Source organism: Trifolium pratense, linkage group LG2 (assembly GCF_020283565.1).
Source record: "Trifolium pratense cultivar HEN17-A07 linkage group LG2, ARS_RC_1.1, whole genome shotgun sequence".
Lineage (NCBI taxonomy): Eukaryota > Viridiplantae > Streptophyta > Magnoliopsida > Fabales > Fabaceae > Trifolium > Trifolium pratense.
This window is the reverse complement of record NC_060060.1, coordinates 16,781,161-16,806,510: the sequence shown is the minus strand read 5'-3', so window position 1 is coordinate 16,806,510 and position 25,350 is coordinate 16,781,161. Positions and strand designations below refer to the sequence as shown.

Genomic DNA, 25,350 nt, shown 5'->3' with positions numbered 1-25,350 from the left:
AGATGAGAGGATATATTGAATGAGAACCATTAAAATTAAATTAATTGGATGTAATTGATTTAACTTATTAAAGAAAAAAAAAATCATGTGTTCTACGTCTCTCTACTATTGATAATACACACATTATCTTCTTAGTTTCACACATCATTTTCTTAGTTTCTTCCCATCTCCTGTTCGCAACATCGCGACCCACTGTTTGTTGACATGTTTACGGTTGTTGCTCAAGACTCAAATTCAATCAACTACTATTGCTCCCATTTTCACACGCAAAATGAAGACATGCTTTACTATATGTTTGAATATAACATACAGTATTTTATATTTTTAAAAGGTTTATATCTAGTTCATTAACCAGTAGAAGTGTACGTGAGCCAGGTTGAATTCAATTTGAGCAAAATCAAAACTTAAACTATATAGGGTACTCGATTTTCATTATAAAAAAATATTTAACGATCAAATAGAAAAACCTTTAGTATTTTCATAAAAAATATTTTAAAAAATCAAAGCACTCATGGGTGAGTGGTATTTTTGTGTTGGATCCGATTTTACCCGGAATCAAATTTTTTTTCATGGATTTTTCATTTGTAAAATTCATATCTACCCAATTACCTGACCCAACCCACTTTTTAGGATTAGATTGGGTTGGTTTTACTAAATCAATCGAATTTGCTCAACTCATGTAGACAGTACACCCCTAATTTGCTATGATGTTTAAATTTAAATGATATGTAATGACTCAATATTTAAATGAAATGTAATGATATGTGATGTTTAAAACCTATGAAAATTCTAATAAGTAAGATACTCGACAAAAAAAAGTGATGTAACAAAAAAAACATGATGTTATTCGTAAATTGTTGTGAATCGCATTAAATAAGATAATGATATTTATTTAAGATATTAGGTTCAAGTGATTAATGAATTTTTCTGAAACGAATTATTTGAAAGAATTCGAGTTCGATTAATTACTGGTGAAAATAATTATTGGTCAAATTAAACTGACGGGGACATATTTGGTGCTTTTGGTGCAAGAATTGTTATGTATAGAATATCTTACCAAAAACAACTATGTATGGAATATTTTTGACAAAGCTATATATTGAATTTTGTTTCTCATAATTTTATTTTTTAAAACCAAATGTATCATCCGCGTGCAACTGTTGAGACTAATCTCCTTGAAGTAACCGAGAATCATTTAAGGAATTGACCACTTCTAACAAGTGTTTTTCCATACGCATCGGTCATGAATCGAACCAATGACTAAATGGTTAAGGGCTCAAATATCTATCACTTGTGTCACACTATGCTGATTAATTTTGTTTCTTATTGTGGTGAAACCACCCATAGTCCGTAGGAAATGAAATTTTGACCTCTTCTTATTGTTGTGAAACCACGTCCTGGTATAACAGATTGAGACTGTCCAATCAATAATCAACAGTTAAGATGACTTTATAATTAATTTTATTATATACAGTTTGAACCGTCCGACCTATAATCAACGACTAAAATTTGTTACTGTGATAAACTGCGTGCTCCTTCTACTGCATGAGATTTAGATTCCTTTTCACCAACTATAACATCCTCACACCTTCATTTACAAATGGGTAAATGCCTATTTATCCCCCTGCAAAATTAGCGATTTTTTATTTACTCCTGTGCAAATTTTTTTCCTGTTTACCCCCTGCAATATGTGCAGATTCTCTCATTTTGTCCCCTAAGTGGACAACTGAGCGTCTGACTGTACATCTTTGCTGACATGACATGCACACGTGGATATACATTTAATTTATATTTATTTTTTAAAATCCATGTCAATTAATTTATTATTTTTTTTGAAAAAAATCCTTAAAATTTATTATTATTTTTTCAAAAAATAATGATTTTTTTTTTTAAAAAAAATTCTTAAAACTTTTTATTCTTTTTGTTCAAGAATTTTAAAAAATAATAAATTTATTTTAAAAATATCTTTTTTATTTTAAAAAATTCTGAAAACTTTATTATTTTTGTATTGACAGTCAAAAAAATTATTAAAAATAACATAATAATAAATTTTTAAGAGTTTGTTTTATACAAAAATATTATTATTTCTTATAGTAAAAAAAAATTATTAAAAAAAACATAATAGTAAAGTTTTAAGGGCTGTTTTTTTTAAGAAAAAATTATTATTTTTTGAAGAAAAAAAATTATTATTCTTGTTGACAGTCAAAAAACATTTTTGAAAAAAAAATAATAAAGTTTTAAGAATTTTTTTTTAAAAAAATATTATTTATTAACTAACGTGGATTTTTTTTAAAAAAACATAAATTTAATGTATTTCCACGTGTACATGCCACATCAACAAAGATGCACAATCAAATGCTCATTTGTCCATCTATGGGGCAAAATGAGAGAATCTTCACATTGAAGGGGGTAACAGAAAAAAAATAAAATCGCGCAAGGACGCAAATGGAAGTTCGCTAATTTTGAAGAGGTTAAATAGGCATTTAACCTTGACAAAAAAAAAAAACGAAGGCATTTAACCTTTACAAATTGACTTAATTGTTGGAGTATTTATAGATACACACGATTCGCACTAAAGAGTTGTCGGTTGATGGGTGGGATGGGTAGCTCAACTGATTCAACTAGTTGAGCTAAAGGTTAAAAGAAATTGGAGCTCCAGGATTCAAGTCCTGACAAGGTGTAAAAAAAAATTAACATACTAACAATTGTCCATTAAAACCAAAAAATTGTCGGTTGTCGTGATCCTCCATATCGTGCTTCTACGCCTTCAACATAAATTCACTTCGGATCAAAAATATTTTCACTTTATCTTTAAAAACATTTTCACTCCGTCTATAAAAACGAATATAGACATATATAAAATATGGTAATCCTACGGTGGACCACTTTCGTAAGTGGTCTACCGTAGACCGGTGTTTAAAATCATATGAAATTCTAACGATTGTCGATAATATTTTTTAAAAATAGAAAATCATGACTCTCCTAATCTTTACGGCTAAAAAAATGACATGATTGATATCAGTTTCATACAAGCTACATTTTTAAATTTTTTTTAATCAAATCAGTATTGATTAAATCATTATTTCAGCCATAAAAATAAAAATGATCATCGACTAATATTTCCAAACAACAATATATATTCATTAAAATTTTAAATAATTTTTAACTATTTATTCACCATAGCCCACTTATAGTATTTTTTAACTATTGATTTACCATAGCCCACTTATTGTAGTGGTTCATATTAGGATTTTCCTATAAAATATAAATTAAAAAAATGACATAAGAATGATAACGTAAGCACTTTTATTTGAAGTACATGTGATCGATGCTTTCATACTACATACAACTAGTAAGTTATAATAATGTAGATATAAAAAAACAATAAACATTGTAAAAATTCAATACATCTAGCTTCATTATAAATAACATCACTTAATTCCTTCCTTCAAGAGCCCAAGTTGTGACATTGATGATCTGTGCTGTAGCCTGGTAATATATAATAATGTGCAAATTAGTCACTTAATTTGATCGTAATTCCAATCAATATAGCTAACTTAATTTCTTCAATGAATTTGTTATATTTTTCAGATTTTTACAAATAAAAGAAGTATGGGGAAATCAACAGGTGTTGCATCGGGTGATATAATTCATCAAGTACTCACTAAAGACAACTATGGAAGATGGAAAAGTGTTATGCAAAACTATCTGCAGGGTCAAGATCTATGGTACGATATTATCGAGAAGAATGTTGATAATGATGATAAACATTCAACTACAAAGGATCCTGATCATCAGACTCCTCCCAAGAAGATGAAGGATGGAAAAACTTTCCGTATCTTTCAACTATCAAAAGCCAGCTTGAATATTAACTTCAACAACCAAAATGGCTTAGAGTCAAAAGCCAACCCTGATATTGAGCAAGGTGATTATCTATAAAATATTCAATGCAAATATATAAGCATATATTGAGCAATGTTATCTTGTACGATATTTGATAAAAAAAAATAATGTTATTTTAGTATTTTAGACAACTTGTGCATATGATAAAAAGTTGTCCCGTAGTTTAGTTGGGGACAACAATTTTAGATTTTGTGGAGTCCATTCTGCCAATTTTTCTAGTTCTAGGATAAGTTTTAAAGTCAAACACAACATAATGGAAGTTGTCATGCCCAATTCCATATTTTTTAATAGATCAAACACACCCTTATGTCAACATAACGAAGTTTATGGTGCGCAAGTGAGACAAGTCTTTTATCATGCATATGATTTTATCAATAAATCAAACGAGATGTATATCTTTATACACACATATTACGGCATGAACTTTGAAGCTTCATTTTTTTTAAACAAAATACTAAACATATAAAATAAACCAATAAATAAAGGGTTTTGTCTTGCTAACAAGTGTCTTGGGGGCAATCTCTCAGCCAATTTTTGATTGGTCAAATTTCTTAATTTTATGAATTCTTTTTTTTCTTGTGTAAATATTTATTTATTACTAAATAGCAATACTATTTTTAAAGTTGTATGTGCATTTATTTTAATGATACTATTTTTAGTAAATTTTAATATAATATATACTATTTATCTTCATATTTTTTATTATATTTATTAATTTTATTTTTTATGAAAAAGAGTAGACATCTATACTATTAAATTATTTTTGCGTGGTTCATATTGGACATGCCTATATCTTAATGTTTCCATTTAGATAATAATTTTGATTAAATGTAAATGTATATGTTTGGAGTTAGGTCTTTTGGGCGTTGTCCAGAGTGTTTCAGAAGTTGAAACTGAGGTATCAAGGAAAATAAAGGATGCAAAAGCTTTGCATATCATTCAACTATCATGTGGACGAGAGATTGTTGATGACATTATTCATTTTGATTCAGCCAAAAAAGCCTGGAATCATTTGAGTGAACAATTCGACAAAGATCAGTCAAAATCAGCCGGAAGATATGCTTCACAAGGTACATATATATATTTACATAGGTTATTGTTGATGCACAAGTGAGTAGGGGTGTACGTGGGCCGGATTGGATTGGGTTTGGCCAAAACCAAAACTCAAACCACATATGATACTTCGGGTTGGGTTTAGTAAAATAACCACCCGTTATAACATTGGGCCGGGTTGGGTAAATCCACTTTTTTCCGGGTTGGATTAGGTTGGGTTGTGGGTTACCCAAATTATTTTTCTATTTTTTTTATATTAAATATCTAAATATTGAATCATCATATTTTTTTATAAAAAATAACTCAATCAATGTATTTTCTTGAAAAATAGGGTAACTTTTTTTCACTATAAAAAATAATCACCCTTTTTTTGTGTAAATCTACTAATTTACGGGTTGGATAGCGTGTTATCCAAATGATTTTTTTGCTTTTTTTAATATCAAATGACTAAACCATGAATCACTATATTTGTTTATGGAAATTATTCAATTTTTTAAAATTTTAAAAAAATAATGCGATGAATTATCATATTTGTTCATAAAAATTATTCAATCTTTTTTATTTTCGTAAAAAATAGTATAACTTATTTTCAATATAAAAATATTTAATAATCAAATGAAAAAATCTTTAGTATTTTCATAAAAAAAATTCAAAAAACATAGCACAAGTGAGTTAGTGGGTTTTTTGGGTTGAGTCCGGTTTTACCCGAAACCCGATTTTTTTAATGGGTTTTTCATTTTTGAAATCCATATCCACCCACTTGTCCGACCCAACCCACTTTTTTGGGTTGGATTAGGTGGGTTTGACCGGATCGACCGGATTTGCCCAACCCATGTACACCCCTACAAGTCAGGTATCTGGTTGATGGTACACAAGTGAGGTCAAATTTAGAAATTTCAACTATGGGCGAAAAAAGTAATTTCTTTCTATAGATATGTGTTCATATTTTTTTTTTCTAAAAAAAATTGCTTTATGATTATTTCATTTTGAATAATGTTTTTATTTTTTTGAATTGCAAATATATATTACCTATATTAATATAAAAAATAAAAAAAGTACAAGAGGAGGTTCAAAATACAAAGAGGTACCGGAAGTACACTCCACCAAAACCCAAAAAACTCTAAGGTAAGACAAGTAAACAAACATACAAATACAAATAAGAGAAAGAATAATAAGTGAATGAATGAATAATAAAAAGACTCCACCATTCCTTCTTTCCCGTCTTTTATGAAGCCTGGTGGTTGTGACACATAAACCTCCTCATCAAGAGGTCCATTTAGGAATGCTGATTTAACATCCATTTGAGACAATGACCACTTCTTCACACTTGCAATTGCAACAACCAGCCTTATTGTCTCAATTCTAGCCACTGGTGCATACATCTTATGATAATCCAAGCTAGCTTTCTGCAAAAATCCCTTTGCCACTAACCTGACCTTGTACTTGGCTATTGAACCATTTGAGTCCAATTTGACTTTAAACACCCATTTCACTGCTATTTGTTGCTTGTTTATTGGTAAGTTAATCAAGTACCAAGTGTTGTTTCTTTCAATTGCCTTAATCTCATCAATACCAGCTTGCTTCCAGACTTCACTTGCTATTGCTTCTTCAAAACTAGCTGGTTCAATGTCTACAAATAATGCAAAATGCACTAAATCTCCTTCCCTATCAATCACATCATCTTTGTAGGTTTCAAAACCTTGCAACCTTGTTGATGGAACTCTGGTTCTCTTTGAGCCACCAACATTATTGTTCATTGTATCTGCAATAACACTTGAGCTTGCACTAGCTTCAGTGTTTGCAGTGGTGTTCTCTCCACCATATTCTTCTTCACTATTGATGAGTTGATTGATGCTAGCACATTTGGCAGGACATTTGCCCTTCTAATCCCAGCTTTCAAGTTCACACACTTTCACATCCCTTCCAAGCTCAACTTTCTCTCTGATTGTATCATATAGTTTATATGCTCCGCTAGGATGATAGCCAACAAGTATCATCTGTCTGCTCTTGTCTTGCAGTTTTGTTCTCTTCTGATCATGAATGTGATTGTAACACATTGAGCCAAAAACTCTTAGATAACTTACTCTTGGTTTCTTTCCACTCCACTTCTCTTCAGGCACTATGTTGTTTAGCTTTTTTGTTGGACATTTGTTCAAAATGTACACAACAGTGTTAACTGCTTCACCCCACAAATTAATTGGCAGATATTTTTCTTTCAACATGCTTCTAACCATGTTCACCACAATTTTATTTCTTCTTTCAGCTAAACCATTGTGTTGAGGAGTATATGGTGCAGTAACTTCATGTTCAATTCCTTGTTCAACAAGAAATTTTCTGAATTCATTTGATGTGTACTCTCCTCCTCCATCAGTCCTTAGGATCTTAATGGATTTTTCACTTTCCTTTTCAACTTTATTTTTAAACTTCTTAAACACATCAAATGATTCACTCTTTGCTCTAATCAAGTAAATCAACATCATTCTACTGAATTCATCAATAAAAGAAATGAATTACTTGTTACCTCCAAGTGATGACACTTCAAATGGACCACACACATCAGAATTAATCACTTCAAGTTGGTTGCTTGATCTTGAAGGTAGCTTAGATTTGAATGAGTTTCTGGTATGCTTTCCCATCATACACACTTTGCACACTTTCTCAGGGACTTTGATGGCCGGTAAACCACTAACCATGTGATTTGTGCTTAATTCTCTCAAGCTCTTGAAATTCAAGTGGCCATATCTAGCATGCCATATCCAATTCTTATCATATGTATCTACTGCACTTAAACGCATTACTTTTGCAGTACTCATATTGATTTGAAAAGTCCCATTCTTTGACAAATGAGTTTTCAAAATCAAGTTTTGTTTGGCATCAAACAGTGTTAGTGAATTGTTCTTCATTTTGACTTCAAATCCCTTTTGAATTAACTGGCCTATGCTTAAGAGATTGCCATCTTCATACCTGGCACATATAGCACATCCTCCATGATCACATGCTTTCCAACATCTCCGTTGATTACCATCTTTCCAATCCCTTCAGATTGCAAGGTTCTATCATCTGCAAATCTGACTTTGCTTTTCCTTGAAGCATCAATTTCTATTAATCAGTCTTTGTGACTTGTGAAGCGGCTGGAAAAATGCGCGGGCGTAAAACGCTCGCTTAGACAGTAAAGTCGCCACCGAACTTTATTTATTCCCGAAGGAAAAGGAAAATATCGATAAAACCTTAAAACAATCGAAAGATGGTCGTCGCAACCATTTCCGGGTTCGGGAGTCGATTATGTGAGGGGAAGGTATTAGCACCCCTCACATCCGTTGTATTCAACGGGAACCTTCTGGTTAATTTTAGGGTTAAAAGAGTGTTTTAACTTATTTGCTTGCCTTTTATTAATTATCAAGGTTATTTACAAGAGGAAAAAAAAATGGTTTTTTATTAGCGTACTTGACAAGATGTTGAATCTTGCTCCTACGTATTCCCCGGTGCGATGGGAAATTCAAAGCTACACGTAGTTCTGGGTAGAAAATGATTGTTGGTTGGTTGATTTTATTTATGAAATTATTTTAGGCCGTGCATGGGCGAAAAATTGTTTGATTGAGAAGACGGACTCGCACTTGGGCGATGATATCCGCTCGAGAAAAAAATAATCAAACGCGCAAGGGCGTGAAAATAATGTTTGATGAGTTGAAATTGATTTTATTGTTTTTTAAGAGAATGACGATTATTCGAATTACGAGTCATACGTCAAGAGTCCAGAAAACCGGGAAGTGGGGTAGTCATACGTCAATCCACTCCCTTTTCATTCATGTTTTGTTTATATTTTTTACAAAAATTTAATTAATGTGAATACACAGAATTGAAATTAAACTTTATTATTTTTTGATGTTTTTATATTTTTGATTTGAATTAAATAACATAAAGCAAATTAAATAAATTAGATGAATAAGTTAAAGAAACAAATGATATCACAGGGAACGCAGAAAGTAAGCAGTCGAGGTGCAGAAAGTAAAAGCAATACAGCCCAAGCGCAGGCAAACCAAAGAACGAATCAGGGGAGATCTAGCCGTCTGATTGATCAGACGGTTTTGATGAGATCAGGAAGCTGCGTACTATCGGCCGTCTGATGGAGATCAACAGCCTGAAAGTGAATGGCGCGTGACTGGTACAGTGAGGACGCGCGCAGGGGATCACAGCCTATATATGTACAACTCCACGGATTACTCCATTTTCCCCAAATTTTCTCTTTCTGTTCTCAGCTTCTCTCTCTCGGTCTCCCTCCCTTTCTCTGCTAGGTTCTTATTATTCAAGAACAAGGATGAAACTTCATCCCTTCCGGTGGAACGCTACCGTGAGTCCCAGATTCCGGTGCGGCGGCTGCCGAACCGGCACGGCGCCGCCGCCGCCGGAAACCCCTTTTTCCTTTTCTTTTTTTTTTTTTAAATTTTTTTAAAATTTCCAAATCTCTTCCCAAGTTCTTAATTACTAATTCTAAACCCAACTAAACAGATTCAAACAAAAAGCTTTAGATCTAATCGTTTTTTAATCTTTTTACTACGAACCCAGTTCAAAAATCAAACAAATACATCATATATACAACAATCAGAGGCTGGAAAATTAAGGAAAAGAGTTACCTGGACTGCAGTGAGTTCCACGAGTTAGAAAACTTTCTCTTGCTACTGGCTTTTTGCGGTTTGGGTAAAGTTGCTGTTTAGATATTATTTTCGGTTCTGGTTTCTCGGTGGTTCTCTCGGAGATTCTTCTGTGTTTGGTGCAAGGTCCGTGTTGCTGAATATGGAGGCGGTGGCTATAGGATTAAGTTTTTTTGTTTCTGGTTGTTGTATAGCTTTTAGTTCTGCGGGTAATTTTCTCACGGTGATTTTTCTTCTTTCCGTGTAATCTCTCCCCCTCCTTTTTTTTGTTGAATGATTGCTATTTATAAGCAAGGAATGAGATTATGGCTCTTCAATTTGATTTTACAAGTGAATGAGAAATTTCCATTTTTGCTTGATTCAGTATCATCCCCTTTTTAATGTGCTTCAATGTACATGATGAAGGAAATTTGGATTTTCCTTTCCTGGGTGATTCATCATCCCCTTTTTAATGTGCTTCAATGTACATGATGAAGGAAATTTGGATTTTCCTTTCCTGGGTGATTCATACGCGGACTACAAAATGGCACCAACAGGTTTCGAACCCTTGACCTTGCAAATCCTTGAGAATTGTTTTTACTACCAAATGGGTTAACACACATATTTGAAACAAAAGTACATCAGACATAATATAACACTAAACATGAGGTCAAAATTTGGGGTATGACAACTTGTCATATGATTGGAGCATCCAGTATCAAGAAACCAATAATCTGCGTGTGTTTAATCATTATTCACCTCATTCAGTGTAGCCATCATTATATTCACTTCATCATCATCATATGATGATTCTTCTTCTTGTACTGCACAAGCCTCGTCAGTATTCTTCTTTTTCTTACTCTTTGTATTTTGACCTTTACCAAACCAGCATTCATCTGCAAAATGGCCAAGTTTCTCACAGTTATATATAGCACTTTAAATTCTTCTTGCTAAACTTCTTTGGATGTTGGAATTGACATAACCTCATCCTCCTTTATTTGAGGATTCAACTTTGTCACTTCCTTTTTCTTGGCTCTCTTTATTCTTGTTCTTTGACCACTATTTCTTGCCACCATCATTCTTTTTTTTTGAATGTGCAAACAATACTTGATCTGCTTTTTTTTTCACCACTTCTTTCACTAAATCTCAATTCTCTTGCTTGAAGTGTCCTTAACAATTCTGTAGGTGTCATAGTTGCTAAATCTTTTGTCTCTTCTGCTGTGCAAACTATGTAATCAAATCTTGGGGTTAAAGATCTTAGAATCTTTTCACAGAATTGTTGGTCAGAAATTACCTCACCATTTTGTGCCATAGAGTTTGTAATCACTCTAACTCTGTTGAAGAATTCTTCAATTTTCTCTTGATCTTCCATCTCCACATGCTCATACTGTCTCCTCAAGGCTTGAAGCTTCACTTTCTTCACCTTTTGACCACCAGTGTTACACCTCTCTAATGTGTCCCATGCCTGTTTTGCAGTTGTGCAAGTTAACATCTTGTCAAAATTTATCTCATCAACTGTTGTGAATTCGTTAATAAAATCACATCAATACGAAACTTGATGTGTGAAGCAATTAAATCAAGCAACCAATATATGAAGTAGATAGAGATGATGATAATAATAATCCAAAGAGCAAGTAAACAAATAAAAAAGAGAGAAGAGACACAAAACATTGTAACAAATATATGCCAAAAAACTAGTAACAAATCTATTTTAAAATAAAACAAATCCAAGTCAGAGTGCCCTCCAAGAAAAGATTTTTTTTTCACAAAAAATCAACAAACCCGCGTATTTTCGCCCGAGGCACAGGAATTTCCGCCCGGGGCGGAAAAACATAAACATTTATCTTTTCCTGCATACAATTATGCCTGGGGCGAAAAAAAAAGCAACTTGAAAAACTTTTGACTTCTTGTTACCAAGATTTCAAGGCATATCCAACAATTCTCCACCTTGCCTTTAAATCGATGGTAATCCCATCAACCACCGTGCTGCCCTCTCCATATTGAACCTCTATTCAAGATCACCGGCCAAGTCCCACTTGAACCTTGACCTAGGCACCATCCTCCACTTGAACCTTCAAGTTGTACCTCACCTTCAACCCTCGGAATGCCTTCCGCCCTCATGAAGATCTTGCCTCCCACTACCATAGGATGTTTGGTAGCACCCACAAGGTTCACCGCACCCTCTTCAGCCCCCAAAGTAGCTAAGTTCGTCCTCCTGAAGAAACGCTTGTTCCCCACTATCACCGGCCATTTAGATAGCCAAACAAGCTTCATCATCCTTCGTCCCCCGGAATGCCTTCCGTCCTCTCGAAGTATTGCTTGGCTCTGAACCCACTCTGGAATTTAAGGCGGTTCCACAAGCTGCAACATCAAACTCCCCTTGCATCCAACTACCTCCAGCAGTCCTACAAGTTCCCTAGTTTGATCACCGTTGCTTTCAATTGCCTCCCTGAAGATCCTCTCAAGGTCCTGCACTTCTTCAGATACAATTGAAACATAACCTACAAGGTCTCCATGGTCGTCCCCCTTTGGTTCAACAATATCATCCTTCTCCCTATCTCCGATTAGATAGCCAAGAGCTAACGTTGACTGTCTACCACTATTGGAAGACTCCACCTCAAACTGAGTTTCCACCAAAGTATACCCAACATGATCTCCACCTTGTAATAAGCAAGACTTCTCCAACTCCTCTGAAACAACCACCTTGAAATCCCCTAACTCTCCACCGTCACGAGCATCATCACTAGACACCACTAGTGCCTCTCCATGCTCATAACCCTCATCTTCCACAACATGCGCGGAATCATCCTTGCCTTTCAACTCCGGACAATCCCTCTTGAAGTGACATTTCTTTTGACAATGGTAACAGTTCCACTTGTCACCGCCCTTTCCCTTAGCGTTCCTACCTCTACCTCCACCTCTCCCACTTGAAACGTTTAAGGCATCCACACCGTTCTCCACCTTCAAGTTATTTAACTTAGTTAGCTCTTTCGACCTCAAGGCTGATTGAACTTCCTCCAAGGTAACAGGGTTTTCCCTGCCATAAAGCATGGTATCCGTAAAACTTTCATAGGAATTAGGTAACATACACATTAGATGTAGGGCTTTATCCTCATCTTCTAGGTTCACCTCAAGGTTGGCTAAATCATCAATAATCTTATTAAATTTCGCCAGTTGTTCCGTCATGGATTTTGTCTCCACCATTCGGTAAAAGAAGAGCTTTTGTTTCAGAAACTGCTTATGTGCCGCCGACTTGGTCATATTCAATGAATCAAGCTTAGCCCACATAGCCGCAGCATTGGTCTCCTTTGCAAATTCTCTCAACACATTGTCTCTGAGACACAAGATGATAGCCCTAACCGCCTTATCATTCAATTCAGCCTTCTCCGCGGCGAAGAGACTCGCCGGCATTCATGCTTCCCCCTTCAAGGTCGCAACACACTTGTTATGGACTAAAACAGCCCTCATCTTCACCTTCCACAACCTGAAGTCGTTACTACCGGTGAACTTCTCAATATCAAACTTCGAACCCATGGCACTTGATTATCGAATGATCCTTGCCCCATGGTGGGCGTCAATTGTTGTGAATTCGTTAATAAAATCACACCAATACAAAACATGATGTATGAAGCAATTGAATCAAGCAGTCAATATATGAAATAGATAGAGATTATGATAATAATAATCCAAAGAGCAAGTAAACAAATAAAAAAAAGAGAAGAGACACAAAACTTTGTTTACCTAGTTCGGTTAATATAACCTATTCTGGGGGAGAGAGCAGCCCTTCGTTCCACTAGAATAAAATAAGTCACTTACAAGAAATTCCAAATTGGGTTACAAGAATTAGCAAACCCTAACTCTACCCAAATCCCGAATTCTTTCCCGTGATGAAGAAACTCAATTTGACCTAAAGTTCATTGAGGATTTGAAACACAGGATTCAATTAACATAATCAAGAACATTCAATCTCTTAAACATACATTGATTACTCATAATTCTAAAGTCTACAATTAAACCATATTCTCACATGCATTCAATTGATCAAATCATTTGTGTAATCAGCTACAAGACACAAAAGCATTAAACACATAAGAAGTTCTGAATTGAATACACTAAACCAATTGGCTTTCATCTTCCATGATCATCATCATCTTCAGCTAAAAGAGTAGAGGAAAGTACGAGATGGAGCTTGATTCTCAATTCTGGATCCCAAAAAGTCCAACCTGCACCAGAAAATAAGAACAAGTATTTATAATAATCGCACCTGCGCCATGCGCAGGCCCCTGCGCCCTGGCGCAAAGAGGCAGTTACAGCTGCGCTGTGGCGCAGGCCTCTTGCGCGGTGGCGCAGCTTCCAGATCAAGAATTCATCTCCCAGGTGTTCATCATGCGCCATGCGCAGCTCTTCTACGCCATGGCGCAGCTCACAGAGTTGGAATCTTCCTCAACAAGGCTCTATTGCGCCATGCGCAGCTATCCTGCGCCTTGGCGCAGGTTCCAGTGGAATTCACCAACAAGAAGATCCAACAATGCGCCATGCGCAGCCTAGTGGCGCCATGGGGCAGCTCACAGCTACAAGGGCTCTAAAATAAGCTCACAATTGCGCCATGCGCAGCCTTGTGGCGCCATGGCGCAACCTCTAGGGGAAAAGAGTCTAACACTGAGGCAGCATTGCGCCATGTGCAACCTCCTGCGCCCTGGCGCAGTAAAAACTCAGATTTTCCCCTGTTTTGCTTGCGCAACACTCAATCTACTATTCGGCTATATTATGATCATTCTACTCAACTTCTTAACATTATTTCCTAAAAATCATCTTAAAAATGCTCAGATAACATGTCATGATGAGGATTCATCACTACCCAAGGTGAACAAAGCCAACAATAAACCTTTGATGAATGATATAAATTGCCTTGCAATCTTTCTTCTTGTTGGCTCTATATGTTGTTCTTTGTGCTTCAATTCCTTCATCACCAACGACTACATAGCCGTTATGAATCACATCCGACACTTCTTGAAAACCAAAGATTGCTTGCATCGGAATATTTCATCGATCCCAATTATCGCCCTTCAATTTTGGTAATTGTGTTGGAATGTTCTGATTCATCTTGAACTATTCAACACCACCCACAATGATGACAAAATTAACAAGTGTACTAGTTTGTCGTTAAGTAATAAAATTTATAAAGTTCGTATCCGCAGGGATTGTTTCATTCTCGACAAAACAATTGAATCGTATTTAGAATGTAAATGTAAGGGGGGGGGGGGGTATGTTTTGCATATATTTGATTATCAAACAATAAACTAAAGATTGCACAAATTGAATCGAATACTTTTTAATAGAGCGAAGCGATTAGGGATTGTTTCGAATCCTCTCTGCATCCCTATTTGGTACTATAGGTTCTAATTCTCAACAACCAAACTCTAATAGTTACGATAATTTAACAAAATAGATTATGTCCAATTCCTTGGCTCATGATCCCTTTTATCTAATAAAATACCCTAATTTCTTTGGCGAAACTAATATTATCAAAAGCGTTATTGAACGTTAAATTCTTAATCATACCAACTAATTCTTTATTCCTAAAGCAATTACAATTGGCAAACAATTAATTTAGTTCCAGTGATAAAACCTAGGGTCAGTAGTGATTTATCTCTTTAGATCAATTCAATATTGGCCAAATAAAGAAAAAGCATTAAACACGAAATTAACTGAATAACTATTAGTTTTGATTGCATAAATAAGAACACGTAGTTACATGGTTCAAATAGTTCTACAGAAAATCATCTAAAACCCCTAATCTGATGAGATTAGTTACTCATAATTAAATTAATAAGCAACATAATAAAGAGAAGAATAAGACCATAAAATTATGTTGCTGCTCGTTGATCTGGTCATTCTCCAGTGATGCGTGATTATTTTCTTTCTCCCAAGTCTGCGTGGACACATCATCATTCAAGGAATTAAATAAGAAGCTGATCGCGTCAGCACGCTTCATAATCTCTATGGCGGTGGCAAATTGCGATGCGATTTGAATTGGATAGTGCCGCGAGAAATACAGTAGCTCCTGGTGTGAGAAGGCTTCAAAGATTTTTTTTTTAAAACTAACCCTGTAATAATTTTTTTTTTCCAAATTACCCTACCTGTTCAGAAAATTTCTGAAATACCCTAGTATTGGCAGAGAGAGAAGGTAGCGCCATTCCCATTGGCGCGTTCAACAAAAGCATTTTTTTTTTTCTGCTTTAGCTTAGGCAACGGTTTTTTAGGTTGCCTTAGGACTTATTAATTGTTCTCTTAGATGGTAACAGGCAACACTTTTGAATCGTTCTTTAAAAATGTTCATTAAAATTCTATTATATAAAAAATATATTACAAACAAAAATTTAAGTCATAATAAATACAAATTTAATTATATAAGAAAATTAAATTGTATACCATAAATAATATTCTATGTACGTCAAGTGATTTAAAATTATCATTGATTTATTTTAAACTAATACTTGCAGAAATTTGATCAGAAAAAAATTATATATTTTATTAAAAGATTGCATAATGAAGGTTTTTTTTTTTTTTAATTTTCTTAATAATATTAATAAGAATAAAATTATCTTCAAATTTTAATATTAATAATAAAATTATGAAAACCAATTTAAGATTATAAATAGAAATACGAATAACCAATTTAAGATTTGTCGTGGTATTCATTAAGATTTGTCGATCTTTGTAAAAAAAACGAAGAAAACAAAATTGTGAAACAAAACAAAGAGAACAAAGGTCGTCCCCGACTACTTGAATATTAAAAATAACCCCTAATAAAAAAAAAGCAAAAAAAATTGTTTTCTATGTAAATTGTAAATAACATAAACAACACATAAAAAAAGGGTAAATGATCATTTACCCCCCTGCAAAATAGTCAAATTTTCGATTATCCCCCTAAGCAGATTTTTTTTCTGTTTACCCCCCTGCAAAAACTAGATTCCCTCATTTTGCCCCTTCAGTGTACGGTAGGACAAGTGACTGTGCAAATTTGCTGACGTGACTTGTACACGTGGAAAAAAATCATCTATATTTATTTTTTAAATTCCACGTCAGATAATATTTTTTTCCTACAAAATTAAAAAAACGAATTTCCTTATTTATTTTTTTTCCAAAATAAAAAAAATCCTACCAAAAAAAAAAAAAATTTTCCTAAAAAATAAAAAAAATTCCTAAAAATAATTTTTTTTCGTACAAAATTATTATTTTTTTCCTAAAATAAAAAAAAAACAAATTTTCTTATTTTGCTCCCAAAATAAAGATCTACTCCCAAATAAATTTTATTTCCAAAATAAAGATTTTAAAGATTTATTTTCAAATCTTTTTGAATTAAAAAAAAACTTCACCAGAATCGTTTGCTTCCACCGTCGTGATCGTATTCGTCGTCAACTTCTTCAATCGCCAGAATCGTCTTCTACTTCGTTATTGTCTTATGCTTCTTTCTATTTTTCTAGTTCTAGGACAAATAGTTTTGGTAGATTAGGAAAACACGAATAAAACTTCTTTTTCTATTTTTTTAATTCAAAGAGATTAACAAAAAAAATAAAGTTTTGTTTTTAAAAAATAAAGATTATGTTTTTTTTTAATTCAAAAAAATTTGAAAATAAATCTTTAAAATTTTTATTTTGGAAATAAACTTTATTTTACAGTAAATCTTTATTTTGGGAGCAAAATAAGAAAATTCATTTTTTTTTATTTTGGGGGGAAGTTTTTTTTATTTTTTTTTGTTGGAAATTTTTTTAAATTTGTTTGTAGGAATTTTTTTTTTGTAGGAATTATTTTAAAAAATTTGTGGGAAAAAAATTTTGGGAAAAAAATTGTTTTTTTATTTTGTAGGATTTTTTTTTAAAAAAATAATATTATCTGACGTGGAATTTAAAAAGTAAATTTAAATAATTTTTCCACTGGTACAAGCCATGTCAGCAGATTTGCACAGTCACTTGTCCTGTTGTACACCCAGGGAGCAAAATGAGAGAATTTATTTTTTGCAGGGGGGTAAACAGAAAAAAAATCTGCTTAGGGGGGTAAACGAAAATTTGCTTATTTTGCAAGGGGGTAAATGATCATTTACCCTAAAAAAAATTATCATCAAATATAACATCAAAGTGAAAAATATATAATAATTATTATAGGGCTCAAAATTTTGATTACGATACCGCTGTACACTCTCGTACATAGGTGTGGGCCGTCCGTGAAAAAGAGAACCCTTGCCTATTGTAACTAAGAACAAAAAAATGTGAAATAAAGCTAAGAGAACATTTTAAGGCTTTAAGGCAACACTTAAAAAGTGTTGCCTATTAAAATAAATAAACAAAAAAAAAAAAACACTGCATGTGTGAACCCGCCATCCACAATGGCACTTTCCATTGATGGACGCGCCATTCCGAATCTAGCGATCACAACAGGTCCCACAAGTAGGGTATTTTGGAAATTTATTTAAAGCTTAGGGTAGTTTTGAGTTTTTTGTATGTGTCAGGGGCCATTAGAAAAAAAATTTAGGCTTCAAAAGTTGCAATATTTTTCTAAATCTTTTCTTTTTGTGGTCTTTTGTCTTCAAACTTTGTATGTCAATTTCTTCAAATATTCTTCTCTTTGACCATGAATTCTTCCTAAAAATTTATTAAACTATTATAAGATTGCAATAAAAATTAACAAATGACTGACTGTTATCACACAACAAGATCAAAAACCAGATTGCTATGGATACAAATTTCTTGTAGATGATTTGTGTAATTGGGATGGTGAAATCAAAAAATGATGATAGAAGAAAAGAGTAAATGCATTGAATTGATAAAATTATGTTTTTACAAGACTTATATACTAGTTACTTAGATAACAAGTAACCGATTCAAGTCTAACTAACTATAGCTAACAAACTAACAAATTATAGTTACCAACCGTAAACTAACTAACTGTACAGACTAAGGATAGATACTCTAACATCTTATAGCACATTTAAATTACACTTTAACAATTTCATGGTAGTAAACAATTATTAAATACTACATTGATTTATAGTTGACCAATTCCTTTCATTGTAGTTAAAAAATTATTCAATGCCCTAAAAGGTAAAATTACACTACATGTCCTTTATCTTATTTTTTTTGTAACACTTTGGTCATTTATCTTTTTTTTTTGTAACATTTTGATCCTTTATCTTTTATTTGTAACACTTTAGTCCTTTATTTTTTTTTATTTGTAACACTTTAGTCCCTTTTTTTGTAATAGTTTGGTCCTATATCTTTTTTATTTGTAACACTTTGATCCTTTATTTTTTATAAATAAATATGATAAGGACCAAAGTGTTACAAAAAAAAAGATAAAGGACCAAATTGTTACAAAAAAAAAGATAAAGAACCAAAGTGTTACAAAAAAATAAGATAAAAGACCTGTAGTGTAATTTTGCCATGCTAAAACAATATTGAATGCTAAATCAATATGAGAGCACAATACATGTGGGAATGTCACGTGTACAATTCACTTTGAAAAAAATACTTTCAAATAATATATAAATAGATTGTAATAAAATTTCTTAGTTTTTTTTTTTTTTAGAATTTAGTTTTTTTTACAAGACAATAGTAAGAGTCCATCTTTAAAATATTTTTTAAAGTTAATACTATTAAATTGACATTTTAAAGAGTGTGTGAGTTTAAACATATGGAGAAGAAAATAATTAGATGAAGAATAACTTACATTTATAGTTTAAACTCTTGAATTTACAATGGCAGACTTGGACGATAGCTTTGGTCAACAACATAAAGAACTGTTCAGGATAGTTACGAGAGGTGGTTTTATTGAAAACATCATTAATTTGATGAAACCTGACCTATGTATAACCTCACCAACATCAGGTAGAACACTTCTTCACGTTGCAGTAATCGCAGGAAATGTGGAGAATGTGAAAATATTAATGACAGAAGGGAGGGAAAGGTTACTACTCATGCAAGATAAAGATGGTGACACAGCTCTTTCTCTTGTTGCTCGTTATACCGGAAACACCGATATGGCAAAGTGTTTGGTTGAGACAAAAAACGGGTCTGGTGAAAAGCTGTTGAATATGCAGAACAAGGATAAAGTTATCCCTATTCTTATGGCTGCTGCTAATGGACACAAAGATCTCACTTCCTATCTTTACATTCAAATGTGTCCAAAAAAAAATCTTTACTCACAAACAACCTACACATCAAAAGTGTTCGATGGAACCGATTCACAGTATCGTATTTTGCTTCTTTCACTGTGTATCACTGCTGAAATATTTGGTAAGCAAATTAATTTACAGGACAAAATTTGTTAGTTTAGTAACCAAATATATTTATTTAAGGTAATTGATAACCGCGAACAGGATCTTTTAGATGTGTATTGATGTGTATAATATATTTTTATTCAAATGTGTGGGTTTGATTTGTCTGTCTATCAGATGTGGCTTTGAAATTACTCAAGCGTTACAAAGACCTACCGAAGGAATCATTATCATTATACAACTTCTCCATCATCTCAAAGTTGCTGAGGGAATCGTTATCATTACCTAAGTTGGATTCAAACCAGAAACCCGCCGTACCTGATAAATTCTCAGCCTTAGTTGCATTGGCTAAAATGCCTTTGGCTTTCCCGAGTGGCTACCAATTCAGTCGTTGGGAACAATTAATTTACGATAGTAAGTTTTTGCATTTTTCGTTCTCAGCCTTAGACAGTTTTATGGTACATGGCTACAGATCCATTAGATTTTGGATCCTTTACGGCAGTTGTATGGTGTAGCAAAAACCGTGTATTTTGTTACAGTAATAGAAATTGTGGATACCTATATCCATTATTTCTGTTGCACCACACAGCTGCCGTAAAGGATCAAAGTCCAAGAGAGAAAGCTTTTGCAACAAATATATGATGGTGGAGAGGATACATAATATATTTATGAACCTCATTGACAAAAACAAACACCCTGTATATATGTTAAATGCAGTTTTGAGCGTAGAAAAGGAATTCAAGGTTAAATATGAAATTCCTGACATCGCAATCATCGTTCGAAGGGTAACAAATATCACAGTTGATAATGACCAAAGACCGCTAAAGACTTCTTCTGTAGTTCGGATTGGCTTTGGCAGACATGTTTTGAATTCTCTTCTCCTTGTAATGCATTATGGTACGTACATTATGTTCTTATAATCACATTTTAACCAGTTGTTGTATTTTTATTTTAGTTCATTAAACAAAGATAAGTCATCATCTAGGCTGGTGTTTCTGCAAACTATTGTTTTCAATATTTCTCGTTTGGCCTGTAAAGCTTTTGGGTAGGTCGACTGCTTAAGGATCGTCTTGAAATACGTAAAGAAACTTGATCCTAACCGCGACCTGCCGATAGAACCAAAATTATCAAAGGAATAAGGAACTTGACCCTAACCGCAACCTGCCGGTAAAACCAAAGTTATCAAGATAAAGAGAAACTTGACCCTAACCGCAACCTTCCGGTAGAACCAAAGTTATCAAATAAAGTGCGACCCTAACTGCGACCTGCCGGTAGAACCAACACTATAAAGTTCTTATCTCAAGAACAATGTTCTTATCACAAGAACAAAGAAAAAGTTCTCAAAGAGAAACTCTCAAATTTGATTATATTCAAAGTTATCCTTTGAGAAGTACATGAGAGTCTTATTTATAGCTTATCCTTATATATTAGGATTTATTGTCCACTACCATACATTCATCATAGGACTTAGAAAATTCTCACTAACATACTTATAAATTCCCACTAGTCACTATAACGACTTAGTGCACCGCTAGGTGCATCTAGAGAACCTAGGGAGCAACTAAAGGTCATCTAAAAATCCTTCCAATACCAAAAACGAAAATTACAATAAAAATAAAGAAAATTGGACTTAATTGTTTTTTATTTAGTCCAATATTATTAGACCACAAATCAGCCCAAAGATGTTTCTATCATGTGAATTGGGTTTCAAGTCGGGCTCAAAGCATCTTCATCCAAAATATTTTTTGTGCATTTTTTATAAGTTTTCTTCCGAATCTTTAGAAAACTCTTCATCGTATCATCGTATTTGGTTGAAATATAGAGAGAAATCAAATTATATTAGTGTAACACTCATGTACTTTAATCAATATTTTATTCTATTTATTCATTGATTTGTAGGTCATGGAATATTCTACGGAATTGCATACTTGTTCATTCAAAGTTTCAAATTCCTGAATATCTTTGGTACGTAAAATCAAACGCAATAGTTTGATTCATCTCCTTAATTATTCCATTAACCTATTAATGACGTGCAATTTAAATTACATAGGAGGTGTTTATTTCGGAGATTAAAAATTTATTCCTAAGAATTTAAGATGGGAATAAAATTACCTATGTTTGTGGAGTATAAGATAATAAATAATAATTATACATGGGAAATTATTATTAATGAGAACTTTTTATTCCTTTAAAGCCTGAAATTTTATTCCCCCATAATAAGCATGGGAACAGATTATTCCAGTCGGTTTTTATGTATAACCGATATATTTTCCACTAGTTGATGCACGTTCTCGTTATAGTGTTGTCAAGGAAGCAGTTTTTTATGTGACAAGTACATAGTATTTTGCCATGTGTCCTACAATGATATCTACTTATTTCAATTATTTATAAAAATTAAAATGAAAGAACAATAATTGTGGGAGTTAAAACACTAACCAGACACCTTTTTTACAAATGTCTGGGAATAAAATGCATATACCATCATAATCTTGGGAATAGATTTCCTCGGAAAGAATTTGGAATCCGAGAAACAAACGCACCCATACAGTATACTATGAGAAAGGCTAATCCTGAATATTGGTGATGATTTACTTATCAAATGTCCTAGCCATCTGGTAACAAAATAATGAGCCTAGTAAATAAGTCCAATTTCCCCTAATGCTTATATTTTGAATTGAGTTTAGTTAACACTCAAACACTGATAAGTTCTTCGAATTGTGTCAGGAGTTAGAAGAATATATGGCATGAAATGTACCCATTATGAAGTTATAGGAATATTGAATTACTTCTGCCAAAGTATTGGTGAATTTAATGATTTACAGCTCCAAAAGGATTCAGATGAAGGCATGTTGCATGCAGCTCAACATGGAATAATTGAGTTCATAAATGCAATGAGAAAGGCTAACCCTGAATCGCTAGAAGCTGTTGATAGATGCAATAGAGGCATATTTTCTTATGCAGTTTTGCATCGTAAACAAAATGTGTTTCAACTCATACATTATCTTCATGGACGGAAAGAGATATTTAGATATCATAAAGATAAGTTTAACAATAACTTGTTGCACTTGGCAGCCCAGTTAGGTCCTTCATCTGATCGTGATACTAGATCTGGTGCTGCTCTACAAATGCAAAGGGAATTTCAATGGTTCAAGGTCACATATCTTATCTAACTATATATTCAAGATATTTTCTATCATCGATTCTTTATTATAAGTTAATTGCTTCTAAAATCGCAGGCAGTGGAGAAAGTTGTGCATCCCAAGTTTAAGGAAGCCAAAAATGTCGATGGTAAAAAGCCTCACGAAATATTCACCGAAAACCACGATGAGCTAGTTAAACTTGGAGAGAAATGGGCAAAAGACACAGCAACATCTTTTACAATTGTAGGTACTCTTATCACTACCATCATGTTCGCCGCAGCCTTTACAGTCCCGGGTGGAAACGATCAAGACACTGGTTTGCCTATCTTCTTGCATGACAACATATTCACTACATTCCTCATAGCAGATGCATTTTCTCTCTTCACATCTGCCGCTTCTGTATTGATTTTCATTGGTATTCTTACATCGCGTTATGCAGAGAATGATTTTCTCAGGAGTTTGCCTTGGAAGTTATTGTTTGGTCTTTGGTTCCTTTTTCTCTCTGTTTGTTCCATGATAGTTGCATTTTGTGCTTCTATTACTATGATCTTAAAGGGATATCGAACCTATAAGTGGTTCATTGTAGGACCAACCTTGTCACTTGGGAGTATTCCTATTATGGTTCTTGTAGTATCGCAGTTGCGCCTCATGTATGAAATTCTTCACTCTACAAGGAAGAATCCCATTAGCAGTATCAGAAACTGATGACAATGTATGTGCTTGAAAATATGCTTACTTCCACATAAGTTTATTTACTCATGAGAGAATGATTGAGATTCTAACTACTAGAGAAAATTTTCTAGCATTCCCTTCTACTGTTTCATCCATTTCCATGAGAAACTCGTTTCTCTGTGATTTTTTTTTTCCATGCAATTAATACTTCTCTTAATATAGGAGGCATTTTTTTTACACAATAAAAATAGTTTATATCTTATTTTACTAGCTTATAGCTTATTTTTCAAATACTATTTCAAGTAATTGTGCCTCAATGGCCATTTCCACTTTACTTTGGGCAGAATTATCAAGAAGATTAATGGACATAGTGGAAGCAGCTCTACTCACACAATGCAATTTCATCAATCACTATAGTATTAGTAACAAACAACATTGTCACAATCCTGAACAATACAATTTTTTAACACCATAAAATCAGAAACCCTAAAAATAACCTGTTGCGAGGTGCCTTCAATAGAAGCTTCATTCGGATTTTGACTGGATGGTTCGCGAACGAGTCGTGAAGGTTTTTGCATAGCATCCATTCGTTGACATCGACAATGGTCTTGGTCTCTTGGACTGGAGTTCAACGAGCGGAATGTCACCGCGTGGCGAATGGGGGACTTCATTGAGTGATAGACTTGACACGGCGGTGGTACCGGCGGCCATTGAAACGTATTCGTGAAGTTTCTTTGCGGTGGAAAATTGGTAAAGGAATGAAATACTATATATAGGAGAAAGAGTGAAGTGATTTTTTACACGTTTGTTTGGTACTCCCTCCGGTCCTATATATATAAGAAACACTTTGGAAATTTTTTTTTTGTCTTTTTTATAAGAAACACTCTTTAAATTTATTCTTTATTAAATAGATAATCCCTTATATACCCTTATTAAATTGTGTAAAATGCAACATATTCCAATGTTATGCATTAATTACACAAACATATTCTCAAGGTTAACTTTGGAATAACACATAACATTTTAGAAATTTTAATAAAAAAATAAGTCTCATTGGTATGTGTGTTTTTCTCAATGTGTTCCTTATATATAGGACCGGAGGGAGTATAAGATAAAGATAAAGATAATGGTTCCCTTTCGAAAAAACAGAGGATAGTTGATAAGCTATCTTATATTGGATGAGTTTATGGTAGATGAGTTTATAAGCTAGCTTTTTTAACTGATTGAATTTGTAGTGTTTGGTAAAATTAGCGATTGAACTAGCTTATAAGTATGAAATGACATAAAAAAATATGTTTGATTAATATTTATTTTTTTCAAGGAAGATGATAGGGGTAAAATTGAAAGAAATGATGATAAGCTATAAGTTCGTAAACTACTTAAAATAGTATTTAAAAAATAAACTATAAGCTAGTAAAATAAGTTATAAACTATTTTTTTTAAAATTGTTATCAAACAGAAACTTTTAGCTTAAGCTAAAAACTCTAAACTATAAGCTATCTTTTTGGCATTCCCAAACACCCAAAGTAAAAGGAAAGAAAGTTAAAAAGTATTGATTTATATTTGAAAAAAAACAAAAGTAACCTTAACCTCAACAATCTTCTTTGATTTTTATTTAATTTTTTATTAATTAAGTTTTTTCTTTTTGGAGATTTTAAACAAAAATGAATTTTTTTCCAAT

The 25,350-nt window shown here is 33.2% G+C and overlaps 1 protein-coding gene across 2 annotated transcripts; it reads left to right on the top strand.

Annotated features, from left to right (window-relative positions):
- Positions 1–3,341: 3,341 nt before the first annotated feature.
- Positions 3,342–23,782, top strand: LOC123907653. 2 transcript variants are annotated; one of them, XM_045958004.1, is made up of 10 exons: positions 3,353–3,492; positions 3,592–3,925; positions 4,758–4,973; positions 19,346–19,752; positions 19,783–19,876; positions 20,035–20,271; positions 20,575–20,754; positions 21,757–21,822; positions 22,582–23,009; positions 23,094–23,782. In XM_045958004.1, the coding sequence occupies exons 2-10, from the start codon at positions 3,613–3,615 to the stop codon at positions 23,700–23,702; spliced, it is 2,550 nt and encodes an 849-aa protein (XP_045813960.1). In that variant the 5' UTR covers positions 3,353–3,492; positions 3,592–3,612; the 3' UTR covers positions 23,703–23,782. The 2 variants fall into 2 exon arrangements, with proteins under 2 accessions (XP_045813959.1, XP_045813960.1); XM_045958003.1 differs by having other exon boundaries at positions 3,342–3,492; positions 19,346–19,876.
- The last annotated feature ends 1,568 nt before the right edge of the window (positions 23,783–25,350 follow it).

What these genes read in the sequence shown, in the direction of transcription:
- LOC123907653 (XM_045958003.1), top strand. Translation starts at nt 3,613, where the DNA reads ATGGGGAAATCAACAGGTGTTGCATCGGGTGATATAATTCATCAAGTA. An exon ending in TATCACTGCTGAAATATTTG is followed by an intron (nt 19,877 to 20,034) that starts GTAAGCAAATTA and finishes TCTGTCTATCAG; the next exon opens with ATGTGGCTTTGAAATTACTC. An exon ending in GGGAATTTCAATGGTTCAAG is followed by an intron (nt 23,010 to 23,093) that starts GTCACATATCTT and finishes CTAAAATCGCAG; the next exon opens with GCAGTGGAGAAAGTTGTGCA.